At 44.7% G+C, this 22,709-nt stretch overlaps 2 protein-coding genes across 5 annotated transcripts; one reads left to right on the top strand and one right to left on the bottom strand.

The window, feature by feature from the left end:
- Window positions 1-1,548: 1,548 nt before the first annotated feature.
- MUTYH (mutY DNA glycosylase) lies at window positions 1,549-16,087 on the bottom strand. 3 transcript variants are annotated; one of them, XM_082228872.1, is made up of 17 exons: window positions 15,324-16,087; window positions 14,553-14,668; window positions 13,313-13,434; window positions 13,163-13,202; window positions 12,636-12,709; window positions 12,468-12,509; window positions 12,157-12,228; window positions 10,789-10,902; window positions 9,692-9,789; window positions 8,238-8,382; window positions 7,531-7,618; window positions 5,718-5,912; window positions 4,656-4,798; window positions 3,394-3,555; window positions 2,957-3,004; window positions 2,307-2,453; window positions 1,549-2,057 (listed from the first exon to the last, which is right to left on the bottom strand). In XM_082228872.1, the coding sequence occupies exons 2-16, from the start codon at window positions 14,659-14,661 to the stop codon at window positions 2,337-2,339; spliced, it is 1,569 nt and encodes a 522-aa protein (XP_082084998.1). In that variant the 5' UTR covers window positions 14,662-14,668; window positions 15,324-16,087; the 3' UTR covers window positions 1,549-2,057; window positions 2,307-2,336. The 3 variants fall into 3 exon arrangements, with proteins under 3 accessions (XP_082084998.1, XP_082084997.1, XP_082084999.1); XM_082228871.1 differs by having other exon boundaries at window positions 1,549-2,453; window positions 15,324-16,085; XM_082228873.1 differs by lacking the exons at window positions 13,313-13,434; window positions 14,553-14,668; window positions 15,324-16,087 and having other exon boundaries at window positions 1,549-2,453; window positions 12,636-12,763.
- A 64-nt stretch (window positions 16,088-16,151) lies between these two features.
- Window positions 16,152-22,623, top strand: TOE1 (target of EGR1, exonuclease). 2 transcript variants are annotated; one of them, XM_082228867.1, is made up of 8 exons: window positions 16,152-16,262; window positions 16,696-16,816; window positions 17,137-17,177; window positions 17,605-17,701; window positions 17,933-18,091; window positions 18,923-19,182; window positions 20,837-21,011; window positions 21,707-22,623. In XM_082228867.1, exons 2-8 carry the CDS (start codon window positions 16,706-16,708, stop codon window positions 22,481-22,483), a joined length of 1,620 nt encoding a protein of 539 aa, XP_082084993.1. In that variant the 5' UTR covers window positions 16,152-16,262; window positions 16,696-16,705; the 3' UTR covers window positions 22,484-22,623. The 2 variants fall into 2 exon arrangements, with proteins under 2 accessions (XP_082084993.1, XP_082084992.1); XM_082228866.1 differs by lacking the exons at window positions 16,152-16,262; window positions 16,696-16,816; window positions 17,137-17,177 and having other exon boundaries at window positions 17,187-17,701.
- The last annotated feature ends 86 nt before the right edge of the window (window positions 22,624-22,709 follow it).

Raw genomic sequence — 22,709 nt, 5'->3', positions numbered from 1 at the left:
AGAAGGGTGAATAATTATCAGGTGAGCCTACATCTCCAAAGGCAGCTACCTTGTTATGCTGCTTAATTACTGATACCACTGTTCCAAGTAATTATGTGGAGGGCGAAGTATTTAGTCAATTCATTAAAGTCTCCTGAGCTCTGACAGAGAAGACATTTTTGCTAGGTGGGCATTGGAATACTGCATCTTGCCTGCAAACAAGTGTGGTCAATACTCCTAGAACAGGGCTTCTCTATTCTGCATCTTTAGCAACAAGCTTCACTGCTGGAACAAGCGAGACAAACAGAAAGCATAGAAATCTGGCTCTTAATTCCTTGTAGATCTGGGGCTGCAGAGGCAAAGACTAAGAAACATGGAAAGGAGTAGTATCAGGTTGATGCTTGCCCAACATTGTCCCAGAACAGGAAACGGTGTTCTTCAATAGTATGAAATCCATCTTCTTCAGTACAAAACTATGTGCTGAAGCTCTTTTAAAAAACTGTTACTTGAATGGTTTCTGTCTCAAGTATATTTGTGATGAGATCACAGCAAAACATTATGTTTATTAACAACAATTTAAATTATAAGATTTATTTATAACTTATTATTTAAATTATAACACTGAAGTATAATGTTCTTTTACGTGTTGGGTATAATAACATTTTTTCTGTTTTAAGTCTAGTTGGTAATATGTTTTACTATTTCAATTTGGCCAGCTAGTCAGTTGAAGAACAGCTTATTTCTTTAGTAAACTTGCTTAATTTTTTGTTACAATTGTGTTAAGTTTTAAACATCTTTCAATTGTCAGTCTTGTTTGGATATTTATTTGGGCATGTGAAATACTTATAGTAATAAAGATATATGTGTTTAACTCAGGGTTGATCTTTTTAAAAAAATATTAATATCAGTTGAGACTATTTTTTGTTATATTTGCATTAAAAACACAATTGTGTTAACTTTAAATATTTCTTTGTAGTTCTGTAATAGAACACATTGTTACATGCTTCTCTGTATTAATTCCCTTCTGAGTTTAGAATATTTAGAATCTGATTCTTATCAACATTATGCAACGAACAAGGTCTTATTTATGTGTTTGCTCACTGTGTGGCTGAGCTTTTATGAACTTGCTGTTTCTTCATCTTGGGGAACAGATACTGCTACTTAGCTGTACTTTACAAAAAGGACATGCCTAATAGCATATTTTCCAAATTGCTTATGGCGGGGTAGTTACCCTTTTGATAAATGTTACCAATGTGCCCCTTTTGGTCGCAGGGGAGCAATGGGGAGATTATAGAGTAGTCATTTATTGTGCTTTTTTCACATGTGAAATGGCAAATACTAGAAATAGTGGGAAAAGAACTGAAAACTCCACAATATTCCACCTTTGTATTAACAGATTTCTGAATGCTTGCTTTTAAAGGGACTTTCTTGGTTCCTTGCCAGTGACATGGCTGTGCAGGTATCAACATGCTAGTACAATATATTTTTGTGTGCGCCAATTTTCAATGCTACAGTGTGAATAATACAATCAGTTAAGAAGAAGAAAGCATAACTAAATAACCGCCACAGTAAAAATTCATTAAAATTTTATTAGCAAACCCACAATTAAAACAGGACACTGCATGTACTGAAGAACAGTTTCATCTGTGAACTCCAGCAATTGTGGCATCTAGTACAGCAGCAAAACACTTACTTGACTATGGGTGTGAGCAAATGGCAATTGCATAGTTACTTGTCCTTGAGAATAAACTAACTCTAAGAAAGCAACATTTAAGGAGGATGCAGAAGAGACATTGAGTCTTTTTGCTTAGCATCCACTGGAGAATAAGTCTTTCAGTCAGCCTGCCTCATATACTTTTTTAAAAAGTCCATTTTACTGCAGTGTGGCACACCAATAAACTCTGACCTCCTAGGAACCACTACAGCCACACTTGTTTGAATTGCGCCCGTGTTATGTATTGGGGTGGAGGGGGGCAATGTTAATGTCACAACATTCCCATGATGCCCTCATTGCAGCCACAGTGTTTCATTCCAGTATGACCACATCCTTGCTGGAGATCAGTCCCTCATCTCCGGAACTATAAGATAAGGCACATCAGTTGAATGGTAATGCAGATGAGACAACTGGACTCATCCCACAGCTCGAACTCTAGTAGGATTATGCAGCTTAGCACTGTTTACAACAGGCAGGCACACCTCACAGCCTGGGTAGTGTGGTCATCCCAGCCGAGAATCTTGAGACCTTTCAGTGACGCTCATTGAGAAGGCACCAATGGGGCTTCCAAGTATTGTACAAGGTTGCTGGGAGTTGAATAAGGTGTACTCACGTGAGGTCAGGTAGAGCACAGAGACTGCCATCAGTCCCTGGGATTTGTTGCAAGAAATGAATCCAGAGAAAGTTGCCTCTTGGAAAAACTACCTTCTTCATGCAGGGTCTGGCTGGTGTGTAGGAAGTCCCGTTTCCTCTTGACAGTCTGTATGTATATACATACATGCATATGTATTTGACGGAGAAAGCACTGTGGCCACCTCTAAATCCCATCCTCTTGCTTATAGGCCTAACATTGGTAAGCACTCTAAGGGTGGAGACAAACCAGCAGGACCCACCCAGTGTGGTTGGAAGGATGTGCAGCTGGCAAGCCTCAAACTGGTGGCTCCCAACATGCAGGGCCAGTGATGGAGCTCAGTAGACAGAGGGGCGAGATGCTGTTCCCTGTGGAACGCCCTCCCTTCAGATGTCAAGAAGATAAAGAAGTACAAAACTTTTAGAAGACATCTGAAGGCAGCCCTGTATTGGGAGGTTTCTAACACTTGATGTTTTTATTATGTTTTTAGATACGCTGTAAGCCACCCAGAGTGGCTGGGGAAACCCAGCTAGATGGGCGGGGATTAATAATAATAATACTTCTAGGAACATGATTGGAGCTGCATAGAGAGAGGTAAGAGCTGTTCAGCTCTAGCAAATGGATGTCCTTACCTTGGCAGTACTGACTGTAGGGCTCCACTTTTCATAAGCTTTCAAGACCTGGAAAAGTAGGACAGTCCACATAACACATCTAGCACCATAATGAATACATGGTGTTGACTCCATGTGAAGGGGCAGGTTGCAACTGTTTACATACAAAGGCGTTTTTAACATATCAGCTGCCTCCTGGAACCACTGATTGCTTGAGCCAGAAACACAGGGACAGTATGAAAGAGGAGACAGAGCACACGTAACAAGAGAAGCAGCTAAAAGTGGGCCCTTGCTAGAAAGCTATGTTCAGTCGCACTTCCAGCTGCAGTTAATGTTTGCATTTCCCCAGAAGCTGGGGCTAACATTCCACGCTGTTGCGTCACCTGCATCTCTCAGGAGAAATTGACATGTGGGTCCATTAGGAAACTTGAAGCAATGAAGCTCTAGATTCTCAGTACCTTCTTCATGGCTGTGGAGATGGCAGAGTTGTGGAATTCTGTTTCGGTCACCCACCGGGATGCCGGCAGCTCCAACTCCACATCCCAGTTTCCTTCATCTTTATCCAGATTCAAAGAGTAGATCACATATGTTTGGCGGATGTGGGAGAAGATATGGAGAACCTGGTGAAGGAGGTGACGATATGTAGATGTGGTTAGGGAAGGTGAGAGATGCCGTTATGTCCCTCCCTCCCTACCTTCTGGCAGATAAGAAGGACAAGTTCCTTGGGAAGGAAGAAACCCAGCTGCAGCCTCACAGAGGGAGGCTGGGCTTTGCATGGAGACCTGGGAGCTTCTCCTTCCCAACCTTCATTGTTTCAGGACAAGGAGCTGTAGGTACATAACCTACTTGTCTGGGGGAGTGAAGACAGGGAAGAAAGCAGAGACTGTGCTCTAGGACTAGGACAGGGGCGCAGGCCTGGAGGCAGACTGCAGTTCTCCAGACTTCTCTTCCCAGTCGCTGAGACTCACACTAGGTTGTGCCTCCTTCCCATTCCACACCCCTCCCCAGTCATACTCCTCCAAGTGTTTTTGCCTGGCTGGAATGTGGCCTTGAAGTGCAATAATGCTCCTGGCCTGCCTGGATGAAAGTATGTGTGTGTATGTATATTAAAACCTGACTTTTGTTTGGCTGGAATGCAGCCTGTTGGCATCCGTCTGTCTCGGGAGATAATGGAGTAGTGCGCCTTTGGGGGTCAAGTAGTTCACTCCACTTGTCAAGTGATACTCTGAGCTCCAAGCAACCATTGAAGCAGGCAGACAGTGGGGGGCCAGCACTTGGGGCTGCCAAGCTTAAGATGGGCAGTAGCTGACTAGCGAGACATGATGATCTCTCCCACCTATGGCATAATCTGAGTGATAATCTAAAAATAATCTGAGGGCTGGATGGCTGGAAGTGAAATTTAATTCAATCCTGACAAATACTGTTCCAGATATTCATGGGGGCAGTAATTTCATTGCCAGCTATTTAACTGCAAAACATTCCATCTGTCAGTTACAAAATAGAACAACTGTCTTCCCCATCAAACCAGCTTCATGCATGGCACACATCCTGAAGGTTTTGTTTGGCAGTTAATAGCAACAGAGATTCTGATGCTAATGCCACCCAGGTTGTAGGTTGTAAATCCCATGCAAGGGGAGGTGGCGGCGAGAGGGGAGGTACTTGCTGGAGAGACACTGTATAAACAATGGGCCAATTCTGCAGGGAGGGGGGTCCAACGTACCTCTCCAACATGCTGCAGGCGTCTTGTTGCCACATTACTACCAACCCAGGCCTGGAGATGATCTGCCAGCGCTGCTTTCTGCCGCTTCTCCTGCCCTGACTCAAGGAGGAGGCTTGGAAACTCCCAAAGCCCTGCCAACAGACCTGCAAGAAAATGTACCGTCACCAGCACAAGCTGATATTGTATCGTAGTTAAGAGCCTGAGTTATGAGCTAGAAATCCCTGGTTCCAAAAATCATCTTGGACAAAAAATTTGGTATCCTCTGGCAAAGTTACACATTCTCAGCCATATCTAAAAACCTGGGATAATATGCATCTACTTAATAAGGCTGTCGCAGAGATTCCTGGGATAATGTACACAAAACACCTAGGAAATTCTCTAAATAAATACTGTGTTGTCAATATCATATTTTAAACATAACCACCCTCTATCAGGCACACAAGACATGTATTTAGAAAACACTGCTTCCATAGTAAACGAGCAGTGCTCCTAAGGTACATGCCTACGTCAGGGCTGAGTGCTCTCTCCCTTGACTAGTGCAGGCGAAAGTAATGCCTTAAATAATTCAGCTGGTTTTCTTTTACTTCAACTGTGGCATGAATTTTTTAACAGCTGAAAAAATGTTCAATAACAGAAACAGGTCCGGGTGCCCAGAGTATCTATCTATTTATTAAATGTGTATACCACCCTTCATCTGAAAACCACAGGATGGTTCACAACATAAAGATAAAAAATGAGAACACAAGATACATAATAAACAAAAACAAACCAATAACCCTCCCTCCCACAATCACATTTTAAAGACCATAGAACCTTAATCAGCCAAAGGCCTGGTTATATTGAAACGTTTTTGCCTGGCACCTAGTATAGCAGCCTGGAATGGACTGGCAGATAAGCTTGACTCATCTTGCAGGCATCTGTTTTCTGCAACCACTAGCTCAAAGTCATAAACGTGCCTCAACGTAAAATTGGAATGATCACTGACGTGGGTGGGGTGCAGGAGTTGGAGATGTAACAACAGATTTTCCAGGCATGGTAAGCCTCCCTTTCTCAGACCATTACCTGTGCTAGGTCTCTGCACAATAAGGTACTCTGGTTTCCCATCACTGCACTTTCTCTGTAGCACACATGTGGCTGTGCACTCGATCCTGGGCTGCTTCTTGGCAGTTTTCCTGGGGAAGTTGGTCACACCAAGGCTGGGATCCCATGGCTCTGAAGGAGGCAGGCAGAGGGAGCAGCTTCCTGTGGTGGCAGCAGCTACAAATGGGAAGAATGAAACAGATGAGATGCCTGGCTCTGAACTGCTGGCAACAGGCAACTGTCTGCAAAGCATATTTGCTGGAGGTGGCATGTTCTAGGACAGGAAGGCCTGGCTTGCTAATGAAGCCAGAGTTAAACCAATGCTGCCCATTCCATGGGGGCAAGGCTGACAAATGTCAATTCACAACCAAACAAGAAACTTCTAATCTCACTGCAAATAAATAAATATATTCCTCAATGCAGCATGAACTGCACACCTAAACTGAATTTGAGCCAGTCTAGTCAATAGCTCTATACCAGGGTGGGAAACCTCCAGTCATCCAGGTTTCTCTATTGGACCCTCGGACCTCTCCACAGGCCATGCCTCTCATGGCCTCCTCAAGTGTCTCAGCCTGGCAGGAATGTTCCCTGAACCGTGATAATACATTTTGCTTGCCTGGCTGAAGGATAGAGACGTTTAGTTGCTCGTTACAGAATGTAGCACTTGGGGTGAAAAAATGTTTCCCATCTCTGATCTATCTATAGACTCTATGTAATCACACGTGTGAAAGAGATCAATGTGTAGTCATTTACTAGGTTCTCATAGATAAACCTACACAATTCAAACAATAGATTACCAGAAGCAGAGAGCAACTATGGTACAATAATTACCTGCAGGGGAAATAAGAGGAAGATTCCAGTGCAGGGGAAACTTCAGAGGAAGGATCCAGTGCTCCTCTGCTTCTCTACCAGAGAACTTTTAGGGACAGACGTGTTTAAAAATGAATTTTTGCCATGCATTTGCCATAAGCTTAAGGCAGCATACAAATACAAGCATAAAATACACCAGATTGATAATTAAAATGCAATTAACATATTAAGGGTGGGTTTGTTTGTTTGCATTTTAATAATTATTTTTATGGAGACCTCATCAAAAACCAAGGGACGCAGGTGGCGCTGTGGGCTAAAGCCTCAGCGCCTAGGGCTTGCCGATCGAAAGGTCGGCGGTTCGAATCCCCGCGGCGGGGTGCGCTCCCGCTGCTCGGTCCCAGCGCCTGCCAACCTAGCAGTTCGAAAGCACCCTCGGGGGCAAGTAGATAAATAGGTACCGCTTACCAGCGGGAAGGTAAACGGCGTTCCGTGTGCGGCTCTGGCTCGCCAGAGCAGCGTTGTCACGCTGGCCACGTGACCCGGAAGTGTCTCCGGACAGCGCTGGCCCCCGGCCAATAGATGTGAGATGGGCGCACAAACCCCAGAGTCTGGCAAGACTGGCCCGTTCGGGCAGGGGTACCTTTACCTTTACCTTTACATCAAAAACCATTCATCACAGCAATGCTCTCATAAACCATCACAAAAGCCTGCTCAAATAAAAAGGCCATGTTTGCTCCTTAAAAACAGATCTGGATTTAGTATGTTTTGTTTTTTGGTGGGGGGGGTGGCTTAATTTGCTGGCTACAGAAGATGGCTGTGGTTCTTCCCCCTCCTTGCATCTACTACCCTGAATAAAGAAGGGCTGCTGGTGGAATTGGGAAGAGAAGGTAGAGATTTGCTGGAGGTCGAGATCTGAGAGTTTTCTCAACTTGTAAAAAACTCCAAACCACCAACCTGGTAATGCCAGGTCTTCTCATGTGCTTACCACATTCTTCTACATCCAGCACCCAGGGGCACTTAGAAGCAGGTTTTCCAAACAGTTTCTTGGCAGAGGCTGCCTGCTCTTTTTCCACCTGCAGGAAAAGGTTCCAACCATCAGCGAACAGAGAGGTGGGGGACTGTGCAAGTACTTGAGGCTTCTTCTAGAACTCCCATCTCCTCAGTCTTAACATCAAGCTATATGCTGACATTAGCCATGATTCCAAAGTTAAGACCAAACCCAAGGACAGAATAGGATGCACATCTGTGTTGTATATGCAACATTTTAAGAAAAGAGATGAAGTGGGCCTGGTTATGTGAAAGGAACTAGGAAGGACCCACAATTTAGAATATGATTAACTGAAGACATTATAACGAAGCATCAATAGGTGGCTTTGTTAGACTGTATTTCTGCTCAGGAGGAAATCCAACCATATGAAATTGAACGAACTCCGAGGGAATTTATGTGCATGGCAGCATTCCTAAACACACTTACTAAGGAGTAAGCACAACTGAACAAAGTACTTCTGAGCAGACATGCAGGTAGACATGCAGAACCCCCATACAATGTCTGTGTGGTATGTGTACAAGGAGTGTTCAGGGAGCTTTGCAGGAAATGGCTCTTCTTTCCCCACAGAAAATAATAATCTGACTCCACAGCAAAACACCAGAGCATGCGGAACAGCAAAGGGTATAGAGGAGGAGCTCCCTTACTTTGTGGTGTGCTCTGCAGTGCTGCTTCACAGGACACTCCATGCACCGTGGGCCCTTGGGAGTGCACACAGTTGCCCCCAATTCCATCATCGCTTGGTTAAAGTCGCCGGGATAGGATGGGTCCACCAGAGTGTGTGCTAAAGCCCTAAGAACGACAGCAGCCTACATTAGCAAGCATAACAAATCTTTCTAAAGCAGCAGTCTCAAAAAACAACTCCTGAGCTTTCTTGACCTACAACCACATTGATGGGAGAGAGCTGAGAGTGAAAAAAAGAGACAGAGAGAGGTGCTAGTTTTGCACAAAAACTTCCCTGGGGCTGCCAGCTGTCGCTCTGTGCTGTAGGGCAGTGTTTCCCAACCTTTTTTGGGCAACGGCACACCTGTTTAATGAAAAAAATCTCGCGGCACACCACCATTACAGCCCCGTGACGTCAGCGCGCAGCGTCACGCTGGGAGGGACGCACGAAAGTGAAAGTTTTTTCCCTCCCCCTTGCCGGGGAACCTCCAAGCTTTGGGGGTGGGAGGAGGCAGCAGAGCGAGGGACTGAGGGACGGCGGCAACTGAGGCGGCGGCGGCTGTTGTGGTGGTGGCGGCGATAGCGGGCGGAGGAGGGGGCGGCGGCGGGGCTTGAGGAGCCGTCGCCGGGAGTTGCTGCTGCTGTTGTTGCTGCTGCTGCCCGGACATGCCGGCCTCCTCCTCCTCCGCTGTCTCGCGCTCCTCCCTTTTGCACACGCTGCCCCGCCGCTCGGCACCACCACCGCGGAGCCGCCCCCGGCTCGACGCGGATCCTCGCCGCCGCCGCCTCTCACCGCCCGACTCGCCCGCCTCCCTCCCACGGCACACCAGCCAACGTCTCACGGCACAGTAGTGTGCCGCGGAACACCGGTTGGGAAACACTGCTGTAGGGAAGCATTTCTTAAGAGAGGTGGCTACCTACTCCCTAATTTTAGAGTGGGCTTTAGAAACCAGCATTCTGTAAAAGCTCAGCAATCAGTAATGGGGAGTTTCCAAAGATGAAGAGCAGCATTTCTAAATTCTCTGCCCTCTGTCACTCTCCACAGTACCTAGCTCTTCCTCTTGAGCCAACAAACATTTAGTTAGGACTACCATTGATTTGAATGGAATTTTCTTACATGTGAAGGACTGCATTATTCACCCCAACTTCTCTGGGTGTGTGTACAGCTCCTGGTTTGCTGATTGAACTGCTAATTCACTATATTTTTGACCTTAAGAGTTCAAACTTAGCAAGGGGAGACCAACTGCAAGTCCACTACATGCAATTAGGGACTGGCTGTGAACAGTTTAGATTTTGCCAGGATGTGTTGTCTCCAGTTTGGATATCTGATGGGGAAGAAGGAAAAAAATACTTTTATCTTCCAAAAGCTATTGTCCTTTCCTGACTCTCAGGTCCTAAAGCTATGCTTGCACCATCCCAACCCCAGTCCTTCCCTTACCAGAGTCTGTCAGCAACAGATGCATTGGCGGGGTCAGCACCAATGGCTCGTGTACGGCACAAGATCCGAATTACGTTCCCATCCACCACACCGGTCACCTGGATGCATTGGACAAAACAGCAACCCAGTCGTTACTGTACTTGTGACAACTTCTGCTCCAGCCTCCATTAAGGGCTGCTGACAGAGCTACTGAAGAGCCCAACTAGGCCACAGAGGGCATTCTGCCTGCATCAAATTCAATCTGTGAATCCATGGAAAGTTGAGATTACATAGTGGTTAGGATATCAAGTATGGTTCAGGAAGTCTTTGGTTTGAAGCAGAGTGCACAGAGGTACAAGTCATTGTTTAGTGACTTAGATAGTAATGTCTAGTGACCATATTAAATTCTGTATTAATATTTGTTTCTCTTGCCAGATACTACCTCTGTTTGGTTTGTGTTCATATTGTACAAAAGGAAGTTACTCTTTAGGACTGATGACCAAGACTAGCCACAATTTAGTCTTTCTTCCAGTCACAGGGTTAGAAAGGTACTGATACTCTTTCTTTTCACTTATACAGATTATGAAGTCATGCCATACAGAGCAGAAATCTAAATTACACACCACTTCCTTGGCTGAGATCTTCCTATTTGTTCCTACTTGTTCTAGCACTAACAGTGAGGGAATTAGTAGCCAATTCGCTGTTTTTAGGGGCATCAAGGGAAACACAGGAGTGAACATCAGCTGCAAAGGGAAAGGAGAGAAGAAGAAGAAGAAGAAGAAGAAGAAGAGGAGTTTGGATTTGATATCCCGCCTTTCACTCCCCTTCAGGAGTCTCAAAGCAGTTAACATTCTCCTTTCCCTTCCTCCCCAACAACAAACACTGGCCCAAGTGTGACTGGCCCAAGGTCACCCAGCAGCTGCATGTGGAGGAGCGGAGACGCGAACCTGGTTCCCCAGATTACGAGACTACCGCTCTTAATCACTACACCACACTGGCTCTCAGTGTCTAGCCCTCTAGATTGACTAAGTACTTAGAATTCCAAAGCCAGGTTGGCTAATATTCCTTTGTGCAGATTCCTAAAGCAAATCTGCCCACTCAGACTGCAACCTCATTACCTGACCAAACGCTATGGATGCAATAGCTCCTGCAGTGTACTTTCCAACTCCCGGCAACTGCTTCTGCAGCTCTTCTGCTGTCCTGGGCATATGTCCTTCCATCTGTGACACCAACTGCAAAATAAACCAGTTGAAGCAACACAGGGACATTGTCACTCAAAAGCACCACCTCTGGTGGTTCTTAGGCACGCTGTTAAAATTCCAACATCCCTTTAAGGTGTCATGATCCTGGAGTCAGATTCCCCTTCTTCAGGGGATGAGGTTGAGGACTCTGAAGCAGGAGGGGAAAAGGAATGCACGACCAGCCCTGGAAGTACTTCTATCTGATGAGCCTGTTGTCAGGACTGGTCGTTGTCCTCTTCAGATCACCACACAAACGCTTCTTGTTCTTTTATAACTTTTTATTGCGTATTAACAAAACAATCTTATAAACGGTTCTTAAATATTACTCCTCAGAGTCACTTCTTTCAGATACCTTCTGAGCTCTGCTTCTCCATGACCAGCCACTCTCAAAATGGCGAAGGCGCCCTTCCCTTCGCTTTCCCGCTCTTTTTTCTAATCTCCTGGCTAGAGCTGGCTTGTATCTCCCCTCCTCCGAATCTGAACTAGAACTTAACCCTTGCCTTTCCTGGGAACAGCCGGTCCCTCCCTGTTGCTCTCTTTTCTTCAATTCACTGCTCTCCTCCCCCCCTTGGGAAATGCTTTCTCCCTCTGGGAAACTGGAATCTTCTAACTCTAACTCTTCCCTGACACCTGTGAGGGCAGTGCTCCTCCAGGCCAAAGGATGTGGCACTGCTGTCCTTGGAAGAAGCTATTGCAGAACCTTCCTAGCCCTCTGCTCTACTGCAATAGAAGTAGGTTGGCTTTCACTGAAGAAGGACTTGCCATTGCAGATGGGGCTAACAATTGGGATGCCCTTGCATCCTGAAGCAGTATCAGAGCTTTGTGTTTCTATAGCACAACCTGAGCAGCACATTAAGAAGAAGGTGGGCTTTCTGGTGATAAGATATCATGAGACTAAAATACTGCCCATTGCCTCTTGGAAGGAAGGGTGGGATACAAACATTAGGGGATTTGGGATATACATTTCCTACAAACTATACCCTCAGTTTTAGGAAGCTACTCATCTTAGGACCTCAAAAGTAAACTATTTGGGGTTCCCACCTTGCTATCTAATAACACTTTGCTATTCCTACCTGAACTCCCAATTAGACTAGTTAGTACAATAGCTACAGTAGCTAGTTATTTTGCACCTGGTTCTTTCCTAAGTGGCTACTAGAAAATCTTTCTTTCTGTAAGCACAGGACATAAAAGAAACTATCTTCTTGCAAAACTGCCTTGTGTCTTGACCCACTGTCTATAGAGTACCTTATGTGCACCTTCCTGGAGTCGCTTCCCTCGGGAATAGTAGCCAAGCCCTGCCCATAGCTCATTCACCTCCTATTTCCAAATAGAAAGAGTTAGAAAAAAATATTAGACCAGACCAATAATTTTTGCTTTTGCTTAGTTTATTATTTTTTTGCTATTTCATTTTTGTGGATTTTTGGGGGTATTTCAGTATTTTTTAAAAACATGTATTTAAATCTTTTTTTTTTAAGGGGGGGGGGAGAGCAAAGCTGCATGTTCCATTCAAATATTCATGCATGAACACACACAAAATATTGCATTCTCATTCTTACCTCTAGTGAAGCCTGAGCCAGGTCCTGCAAGGTTGGCCATTTCTGTATCAAAAAGGAAAACAGGGATGTGTTTACAAGGTCTCCAAAGCACAATGGATACAAGATCCAGAATTCAGGAGCTAATGCACAACAAAGCATGCCACAGAGAGAAAAGGATCTCAGCATCACCTGCATCCAGCGATTGTAGTAGTTGATCACTGAAGCCACCTGGGTCTGCTGGAGCATTATCTCTGATACCCACACTGCAGGCACAAAGAGAAAGCAGGTGCATCAGGGATTCTGATACCTTCCTTGCTCTGCATGGCAAATGGGAGGGGATGTGCTGCTCAATATACTTTAAAGGCAATTGTAAGAGGTTAAGCAACCTTTTTGTATCCCAGGGGGAATGTTTAGCTAGAGATAACGAGTTCTGCATGCAGTTCTATTTTGCCCCTTAAATATTACACTGCTGCCAAAAGTCAAGTGCCATGATCTGACTAGGGGATCTCTAGCAATGTAGAACACCAATGTCCTTAATTGGACTAAGGAGCCACAATTCAAAGTATTTTTCTCAGCAGTTAAACTGATACCACCACGTTACAGCTACCACTAGCACAGTGTTGTGTGCAGCCTGTGGCATTTATCTCTAGAGCACCCCTGAATGCAGATAGATGGCAGGAATCCCCAGCAGAATTACTGAGAGTTCTTGCTCTCACCAGCATATGCTCGTCTGTCGGCATCATCTTCACTTGCAGCCTGTAGAAGAGTGAACAGGGGACTTTAGGGAACAGGACACAGCAAAGCAATTGTCTCTCTCTTCCGAGATATTTCTGTGCATCCTAGAAGCCCAGCACAATATGCCATACCAATTTCCTCCAAGGAAGATCTCGTTTGCATTTGTTGTACCAGGTGAGCAGCCTCTTCCGAAACTCTTTGATTTCAGCTGCATTGCTGAAGGTGTGGAATGAAGACTGTTGGCTGGGCACTCCTGCAACAAAGAGAGGCCAGTTACAATTTTTGCAGTGGCAATTTCTATTGGGTTGTACAAATGTAGACGGCAGTGGATAAACCTGTGCTGGGCCAGAGGGGAATACGTATTTGATAGACAGTTGAAGAACAGCAGTCCTACCGGCATACCCCTCTACAAATATTCCCCAAAGATCTGCTCTTTCTGTTAACCTCAGAAACAGAAGTCCTCAGCAGATATTTCCTTTGTCCATGTTATTCTTCCAGGGCTGGGGAAACCTTTCTCAGCCCAAGGGCCGTATTCCCTTCTGTGTGACCTTCTTGGGGCCACATGCCAATGGTGGGCAGGGCTAGAGACAAATGTGAGTAGAGAGCAATGAATGTGGATTTTTACTTTTGTGTAGTAGGCTACTTTTTTTTACACACTCACACATTATTCTCTATGTTCCATCTAACTCAAGCAAGAAGCATTTTCAGAGTTCAAGGACACATTCTAGCTAGCAAAAACACTTAAGGAGGATGCAAAGCAGGGCTATGAGCAGTGGGGCTCAGGAGGTTGTGTGGCCTGGGCAGGGTCCTATGGGCTTGACAGAGATTCTTGGAGGATCATATTGGACCCCAGCCTGGAAGTTCCACATCCCTGTATCATACAAATTCAAAGCAGGAAGATGAGCCCCTATGATGGCAAACTAGACAACAAGCACCGTGTCTGCTTATGTCACACTATCCTAAAACAGAAAACTTTTCTGACTCTACAAGTTTCAACTAAGTTTCTTTTTTTTAAAAAAAGGTCACCAAATAAATTTGGTTCAAAGAATGCTACAAGAACGGAGGCAAGGAAGGTACAACTTTTCAGGTTTTGTGTTGTTGGCCAAGCAACGCTAAACATTTTCTAATTCCTTCATAAGGAAAACTCCATCTATCCCAAAGCCAGTTTGTGGAATCAGTGATGCATTAAATCTGAGATATTTGTAACTTCAGCTTCTGATTCAGCCTTTGAATGCATAGCCAGCTAAAAAGTTGAGGGGAGTTCAATAGCTGTTACCACAAAATAACTGATCCTGAAAACAGGTTCAAACAATTCCTTTCAATTTTCTTTCATCCTACGCTGACGAAAAAATCTTTTTGTAACCCAAGCACCTTTGTATAGTGTGGTATTTCCTTCACATTTCTTCAGCGATTTCTGTTGTTTCCCAGTGTTCCTTTGTATTCCTAGCTTGCTGCGTGTTGCCAACTGGAGTTTGCTCATTGCCAGCCTAGAAAAAGAATGTACCACTGTCAAATTATATTTCTCTTCACCATCTCCAGATCCAAAATTAGCAAAACGTGCAACACTCTACACAGTATACAGTACCCTGTATTCCACCAAGGTGGCAAGATGTGAATAAGAACTATGAATATAAATGCTGACAATATGGATATACAGAACTATAGGGTAACTGAAGAGTGATATAAGAGACCTGCCTTTATTACTCCTTAATAGATGTATTCTACATATACAAGAATAGACAGATAATGAATCCTGAGTTCCTGTAATAGATTGCATCACTTTAGATCTATCTATCTATCTATCTATCTCCTATGCAAAACTCTTTGAAAGTACAAAATTTAACACATCAAAGAGAAAAGTTCTACACGGGTCACTCCCTTATTGTGCTAGTTTTCTATCTGCAGGAAGCTCCCAGCTCCCCAATAGGGGAGCATTGCGGGGTCCTTCATCCGTAGCCTGAACTGGTATGGTCCATTCTACCACCTCAAGTTTCTGTAACCTCATCCGCTGCGTGTGTAGTAAAACCAAAGGGCTCGGCTCCTCATATCACATGCACGAAGGAATATGCACACTAGGGAGTGTTCTATGCACATTCACACTCAGAACGGTGTTATTAGAGAGGCCACGAGTAACATCCCTACCTTCGTCTCTTTGTTGATTTCTTTCCGCGCGTCCAACTCAGAACCTCCTTCCGTCTAGCGTGGAACCAATCAAACCGAAGCACAACCTCAGCCCGGCAAGCGGAAGGCTCGCAAGGAAAGGGGCTGACAGCATCAAGCCAATCGGCGTCAAAGACGGAACAAAAACTGAGTCACAACGACCAACTTCCTGGTTTCTTTTGGCGCCATTTTCGTCCAGAGTTGAAATGAAATGTATCCATAGGGGCAATGCAGAAAAGCTAGGATTTTAGCGTTAACTGCGATTGGGCAGTAAAAACCCGCCCGTGCTGTTCCTAACATTTCGTGCAGAGAATGCGCAGTTTCAACATCCATTCACAACATCCCTGCAGTGTAGCGCACCGCGGATGTTGCAAGTTAGAAGTGGGGCTGTGGTCAAAAGCGAGTGAGTGAGAATGAATACAGTAGGGAACAACAAGGGGGTAGTTTACAGCACATTGCAACTATGTCTACTCAGAAGTAAGTCCTGCATAATTCAATGGGCCTCACTCCCAGATACGTAGGGTTAGGATTCCAGCCCTTAGTATTGCTATCCTTCTACCTTCCGGACGCCACATGCAAATCGTGGGCAGAGAGCAATGAATGCGAATTTTACTTTGGTGCAGTAGGCTAGTTTTTACACACTCACACATCCCACCCTATCCAAGCCCAGAAATCATTTTCAGAGTACATTTTCGCCATGCAAAGCTGGGCTGGTGAACAGCTGGGTGAGCTAAGGAGATTGTGGGCCTGGGGAGAATGAGTGGGTTTGGATCCGGCGAAAGGCACTTGCAAAGACAGCTAGGCCTACGCGCCACCCTTAGAGGAAGGACCCCAGAGAGCAGGACGCGCCGGAAGCTGGCGAGTTGAACGACAAGGGAGATGGCGGTTGTCTAAGTAACTCGCAGGTGTCACTTCTCGAAGGTAAGAGGTCTTTCGAAAGCACCTTCCGGGGGAGGTATTGTGCTCAGCGGTTTCTTGTGCAGACGATGTGCATTCTCCTAAACGAGTTAGTGGCCAGGGACCAGGAAATGGTGGTGGAGCGGAGGTTTAAACTTGATCTCACGTATAACGTGCACGTTATGGATCATGTACTGATGACTTTTTACTGTTCCCGTTCTAGTTCTGGTTTGAGCTTTAACGAGATGAAGCATTTACTATACCTGGGGCTCTTGGGTTTTTTGCCATATAAAGCAGCGGTTCCTGTTGTCTCTTTTTTCTGAGGTGTTGTTATTTGATATATGCAGGGAGCAATCTGTGGGTTGGGGTTTTTTAAATTAGTCATTGGTATCCCCAAAGCAAAATTAACCATTGGATTCTAAAAGTTATGCATGTCTAATCTCTTGTGTCCCAACAGCTGCATAAGGATGACTTCCTTGAAAGTACCAGTCATCGATGTCCAGAATGATAATTTCAAGGAGCTCTGGCCATCCATGCTCTTGGCCATCAAAACATCTAGCTTTATAGCTATTGACACGGTGGGTAGAGTTGCCCTTCTTTGTGATTTCTCAAAAAGGGTAGGGGCAGGGACTGTAACTTTGTTGGTAATTGGGTTGCTGTCTTTGCTAGGGAAAGCTGACGCCATTTTCTTTAATTTTTCCATTGGTCTATCTACCTATTCTTTATACTGCTTTCCAGGGTTTCAGACAGGAGTTTTCCATCTTTGCATGGGAGACACCAGGGATTAAACCTTAAACCTTGTACATGAAAGACTGCAACACTGAGCTACAACTTACCGGTATTTTACATAACTTATTCTACCATGGAGTGGAAATCTAATTGTTATCTTTGTTCATAGGAGCTTAGTGGGCTTGGAACAAGGAAGAGTTTATTGAATCAGTAAGTAAAGTGCTGCTTCTGTGAGAGCACGATGTTCTCATTCTTGTTGTTCTGAATTATTAGGTCCTTGAGTATGGACAGCAGTGTGGAGTGTCTGCTGATACTTTCAGGAGTCTTTGTTTCCCCTGACTCAATACCAGACACTAGTTGAATGGACCTACTGTATTGGGATTCACAGTGGAAGCAGTTCATTGAGTCTGTGTGGGTGTGGATGGCTTAAGATGTGCTTGTCCATTTGGAGTAATCAGTTCTTTGAGGGCAGGAAATATGCAAGCTGTGGGGGACAGGCCCACATGCTATTAATATGCTTCGAAATTCAGGCTGGTCTTGATCTTGAATGGGAAGGTGAAATTTGTCATGTCAATAGGGAAGCTATGTTTCAGTGGTCTAAATTTCCTTCTAAGCTGCCTGAAGCTTCTCCCCACAGGTGTATTGAAGAACGATACAAATCTGTTTGCAGTGCTGCCAGAACACGCTCCATTTTGTCTTTAGGAATTGCTTGTTTCAAACATCTTCCTGATAAGGTATAGTGCTCATTGTCTGGCTTTCACCCTAATTCCACTGCTTAGTTAAGAATGTGTTGCTTATAAGAGGATGGCATTTTGAAGGTTCAGTCTTCAATGCATAAAGTGATGCATAAAGTGACCAGTATTGATTTTAGACAATAAAGGAAGTAGTTGATGATTTCTACGATGTTACTGTTTGCACTTTTTCTGTGCTGCTCTCAATTTCTTTGAACTGGCCTGTATTTGCAGTCAGAGAACACGTACCTCTCCCAGATCTACAACCTGACCCTGCTCTGTATGGAGGATTATATCATTGAACCACAGTCAGTTCAGTTCCTGGTGCAACATGGCTTTGACTTCAACAAGCAGTATTCTCAGGGCATTCCTTATCACAGAGGCAATGACAAGGTATGGGGACTCTTTACTGTAAGGTATAAGTGAGGTGAGACCACAATGAGAAAGTAACTGGTTTCTTTCTTAATACCTGCTTGGCTTCATTTGCATTTCACACTTCTTTTGCTAATCAAAATTATCCACATGTATTTTAAAAAAATATTTTTACTGTATTAACATCAATTAACAACCCATAATGCATTTCACACTTCAGTGCCATGGGGCTGAATTGATGCTGCACCACCATGGCCACCACCTAGTCAAAGTAGTTCTGTGGAGCTTCTGTGGAAGAGTCAGTTTGCTAGCAGCCACAGAAAGGAAGCACCTGGGATTTGCCTGTTGCTAAAACAAGCTTTGGAGCCAGGCAGAGCTGGTTTCACCATTGAGCTGGAGAACTGCCCTCACAGAAATAAGCCTGGGAACACATACCAGGGTCTGAGCTGAAGGGGTGGGAAATGTCCTGCACTTTCATCTGACAGTTCAGGTAGATGAATAAAGCACCATCTCTGCCTAGAGTTCAGGAGAGAGTGGTGGTGGGCATCCTGCCTTTTCCAGGCTGTAGCTCAGCGAAAACTAGGTGTGGTGGTTCTGCCCTAGGACCTGGGTCATGAATCCATAAGCAGTGGCAGAATTTGGCCTGTAGACCTGTACCATCAAAACAGGTGGAGGAAACTCCAGGGGATCAATGCCACCCTCTTTTGCATTTACCTCTGCTGCCTTTGCCTACATTGACCGCCCAACACTTCTGAGGCTCATCTTCATCCAGGCTGTTCCCATATCAGAGAAACTAGTGCAGGCTTTGGAAATGAGGCCAGCTAACCTTATCCCCTCTTTGCTCTCTCACAGGGAAATGAAAACCACAGCCAGACTGTCCGTACTTTTTTCCTGGAACTGATCCGAGCCAAGAAGCCCCTCATTCTGCACAATGGCCTAATTGATTTGGTTTTCCTGTACCAGTGCTTTTATGCTCACCTTCCTGACAATTTGGGCACCTTCACTGCTGATCTTTCAGAAATGTTCCCAGCTGGAATCTATGACACCAAGTATGCTTCCGAGTTTGAGGCACGTTTTGTGGCTTCTTACCTGGAGTATGCCTACAAGAAATGGTAGGTATCTCTTGCCAGGTCAAGCTGTAAGCACCCTGACAAGGATTCTTGGGCTGAGATCCATCGTAGCACAAGTGGACATTTGCCTGATCACATAAGGCTTTTCCTCCCTCCCCTCCCCCCCTTCACCTCCCCATGTATTCCCAAAATCTACTCTGGAGATTTGAGGGACCAGGTTTTAGGAGCACATGGGTGTGGGAGGTAGAATAGAAATTGGAAGTTCCATTGCACAGGCTGATTTCTGTTGGGTAAGCAGGCATACATCATTGAATGCTGCTCCTGGGCTTGAGTAAGGAGAACACAACTGCTGGGTCCAAGACTGCTGCTCTTCTATTTTTACCGGAAAAGGGTCTTATTTGGGTATGAATGTGTAGGGTGGAGGACAAGAAGTATGAATACCATATCAAGTTAGTGACTTTGTTATTTTCCATATAGGTTATTCTATTTATGTGCATTTTGGGCAAATACTGTGATTCAGTTAAATCTTAATTGTGATTCAATTAAACCCCAGGCTCCACTACAAACTCATAACTCCACATGCATGTACTTGCCTGCCATTTGTCTTAGGTTGTTCTCTTGCTACAGCTTTCAGCAGAAATTCTTTATAAGTTTAAATTATTATTATTACTAAATTTGTATTCTGCCCTATACCTGTAGATCTTAGGGTGGTTCACAACATAAAATTACAATATTAAAGACACAAAATACATGATAGAAATATCAACAAAAACAAACCAATAATCGCCCCTTCCACAACCCATTTTAAAGGGCATCGGGTGTCATTCAGCCAAAGGCCTGGTTGAAGAGGAAAGTTTTCAACTGGTGCCTAAAGATGTATAATGAAAATGAGTTGCATTTCTTTGTACAGCTTAGGAGACTGAAATCTCCTATTTGATACTAGAGCCTGGATTCTGAGTAAAGTATTTTACTTAATTCCAGTCCACAAAATTTTGACTGGCCTTGGCAGTTAGCCATAATTTATGGTCTCCACAAACTCTACTCCTTTGGCACATGCAGAGGACCCAAGAGATGAAGGGTCAGTCGCATTCCATGCTGTGCCTTTAAACACTAAAATACAGCAAGAAGGATTCTCACTCAGTTTTCAGTATCTTCAAAATGTGGCACGAAGCAAAAGTTCTTTGAAAAAGAGACTGCAACAGTCTCGTCTGCCTAATGCGGTAGAAGATTGCTCCTGTCTTAAGTTCTCTGTGGCAGCAGAATGAAGGGGTAGAGTTTTTCATGTTGTCCTTGGCTACTAGCAGAAGAAACGTAGAAATGTGTGGAACTGACTAAACAACTCCTCAGGTTTTCTCTTCCCTTTTCTCCATTTCTCCACTCCCTGATTCTAATAATCAAATGAGATGTTTGCCTTCTGCTTAGAGAAAAGTACTAGTTTGGGAAGATGCTCATACCCTGTTAGGGTGTTCCAGGTATCTGGCAGTCAGGGGAACAAGCAGCTGTGTTGATAGCATTTTCATGTGTCTGCGCTTCTCTTCTATGTATCTTTTATATTCTTATTTCTGCTTTAGCTCATTTTTCTACATGCAGGGGGCTTTCCTGTGAGTACATAGAGGAGCCTGTGCTGAAGGGCAGTTGACCTCCTTGCTCTGACACAGCCTCTGTTCCAGGTTCTAATGCTATTCTTGCCTTCCAGCAAGCGAGAAAACTACAGGTTGAAGAATTCAGAAAAGCAGCACCTCAGCATAGAGTTCTGCAACTATCCAGACAGCATAGCTTCCTACATCGATTATCGCTTCTGTTCCCTATCAGATGCCAGCCAGTCTGGGCTTGACCCTGCAAACAAAGTCACCATCTGTCAGACGTTTTCTGTAAGTATTACTTCTCTCTACCTTCTATCTTGAAAGTTTGTCAAATAGTAAATTGTAACTGGTTCATTCAGTGTGGTGGATATTCTCAGATAGGGACTATGAGGGCAAGCTGCCTAGGATGAGAGACAGGCTCTTGGACTGGATGTGTGTGTGGCAGTGGGAGGCAAATGCTTATGCTGTTATTATGGTCAATTTTAAAGCATGGTACCTCTTTCTGCAGCTTTCTGATAAAAATGGAGAGGTGCTAACTTTTAATAATGAGGGTATCTGGGAGCTTACTAGGGAACACAAGAGACCTGCTGGGTCAGGCTAAAGGTCCATTTAGTCCAGTATATTTTCCCAACAGTGGCTCAGCCCAGAAGCCTGCAAGTAATGCATGAGGTTTGGATGATCCAGAATAGCCTTTTAATATTGCTATTTTCCGGTTAATCAGCATGGCACAATCTCACAAATGTGATAAATATCCAGAAGTTAATGTTGAAAGTTGCTCTAGGGCAGCGTTTCTCAAATTTGGGTCCCCAGCTGTTGGACTACAACTCCCATCATCCCTGACCACTGGTTCTGCTAGCTAGGGATGATGGGAGCTGTAGTCCAACAACAGCTGGAGACCCAAGTTTGAGAATCACTACTGTAGGGTATCTAAGATCCAATGATATTTTCTCAAGTGTGCTAATGATTCTCACTCTCCCCTGCAGGCCTATGGCTGGTGCCCAGATGGATTGAAGTGTTCACAGTCTCACAACATTGACCTAATAATTAATGAAGATGAGAACCACAAAGAGGACAAGCGGAAGAAAAGGAAGCAGAAGTGGAAGCACCGGAAGAATTTTGTAGAGCCCTCAAAGGAACCTGTGTTGAGAAGCCCTGAGAAGGAAGGAGAGGCGGCTTGCAATATGGAAGACGGTCCCCCATCTAAGCAGTCCTGTTTAAGCAACATGGTTGCTCCTACTGTAGATTCTGCAGGCACAGAAACTGTATCCAGTAATGAGGAGAGTTCTATGGATGTAGAACGAGAACTAGGCTCTGACACGGCAACTGATACCAAGATGGATGAGGAACAAGCCAGTGCCACAGACAATGAGGGCATCACTTTATCACCATCCAAAGATGGGCCACAACAAAGGGCAGCAGGGACTGAAGGATCAGGACCAGAAGTCCAGATAGAGTGTGCTTCTGTAGTGACGGCTTTGTCTGGCACCCAGAACCCAGTGGCACCAGTGCCTGGCTGTTCAGAGGGTGGTATTCACCGGGCTGGCTTTGATGCCTTCATGACAGGTTACATTATTGCCTACGTCCATATGCTCAAAAATGATGAACACAAAGACTCAAGTGAAGGGCCTTGGTTGCCGGACTGCCATAACAAAGTGTACCTCAGTGGGAAGTCTGTCCCCCTTCAGATAGTGAAAAGTTTGTTTTCTAAATCCTCCAAAGCTCACAGCCAGAAGATGAAATTGGCTTGGGCTACTAAGTAGAGTTGGGAACCCTCCTACTTGGGACTTTACATAAGAGCTGTTGAAAATAGCAGCAGCTTCTACCCACAGTCATCAAACAAAAGCAGCAGACTGTGACTTTATTTTTAAACATCTGCACAATTAAATTACTCTGTACAGTACTAGAATTTCCGTTTTTGTGTACACAGGACCAGGCAACTGTCTTAAACATGGGAGAGCTATGAGGAGCCCTAATTTATAGCATATT

Source organism: Podarcis vaucheri (assembly GCF_965113315.1).
Source record: "Podarcis vaucheri genome assembly, chromosome: 6".
Classification (NCBI taxonomy): Eukaryota; Metazoa; Chordata; class Lepidosauria; order Squamata; family Lacertidae; genus Podarcis; species Podarcis vaucheri.
Note: the sequence above shows the minus strand (reverse complement) of the source record. Positions and strands in the feature narration are given on the sequence as shown.

Bases quoted from the DNA above. Each gene is read 5' to 3' on its own strand.
- MUTYH (XM_082228872.1), bottom strand. From the start codon at position 14,661: ATGAGCAAACTCCAGTTGGCAACACGCAGCAAGCTAGGAATACAAAGG. The intron at 12,710-13,162 runs GTGAGAGCAAGA...TTGTGCCTGCAG, and splicing joins CGACAGACGAGCATATGCTG to TGTGGGTATCAGAGATAATG. The intron at 3,005-3,393 runs GTACTGAGAATC...CTACTTTTCCAG, and splicing joins TCTCCACAGCCATGAAGAAG to GTCTTGAAAGCTTATGAAAA.
- TOE1 (XM_082228866.1), top strand. From the start codon at position 17,399: ATGTGCTTGTCCATTTGGAGTAATCAGTTCTTTGAGGGCAGGAAATAT. The intron at 17,702-17,932 runs GTATAGTGCTCA...CTGTATTTGCAG, and splicing joins TCAAACATCTTCCTGATAAG to TCAGAGAACACGTACCTCTC. The intron at 19,183-20,836 runs GTAGGTATCTCT...CTTGCCTTCCAG, and splicing joins GAGTATGCCTACAAGAAATG to CAAGCGAGAAAACTACAGGT.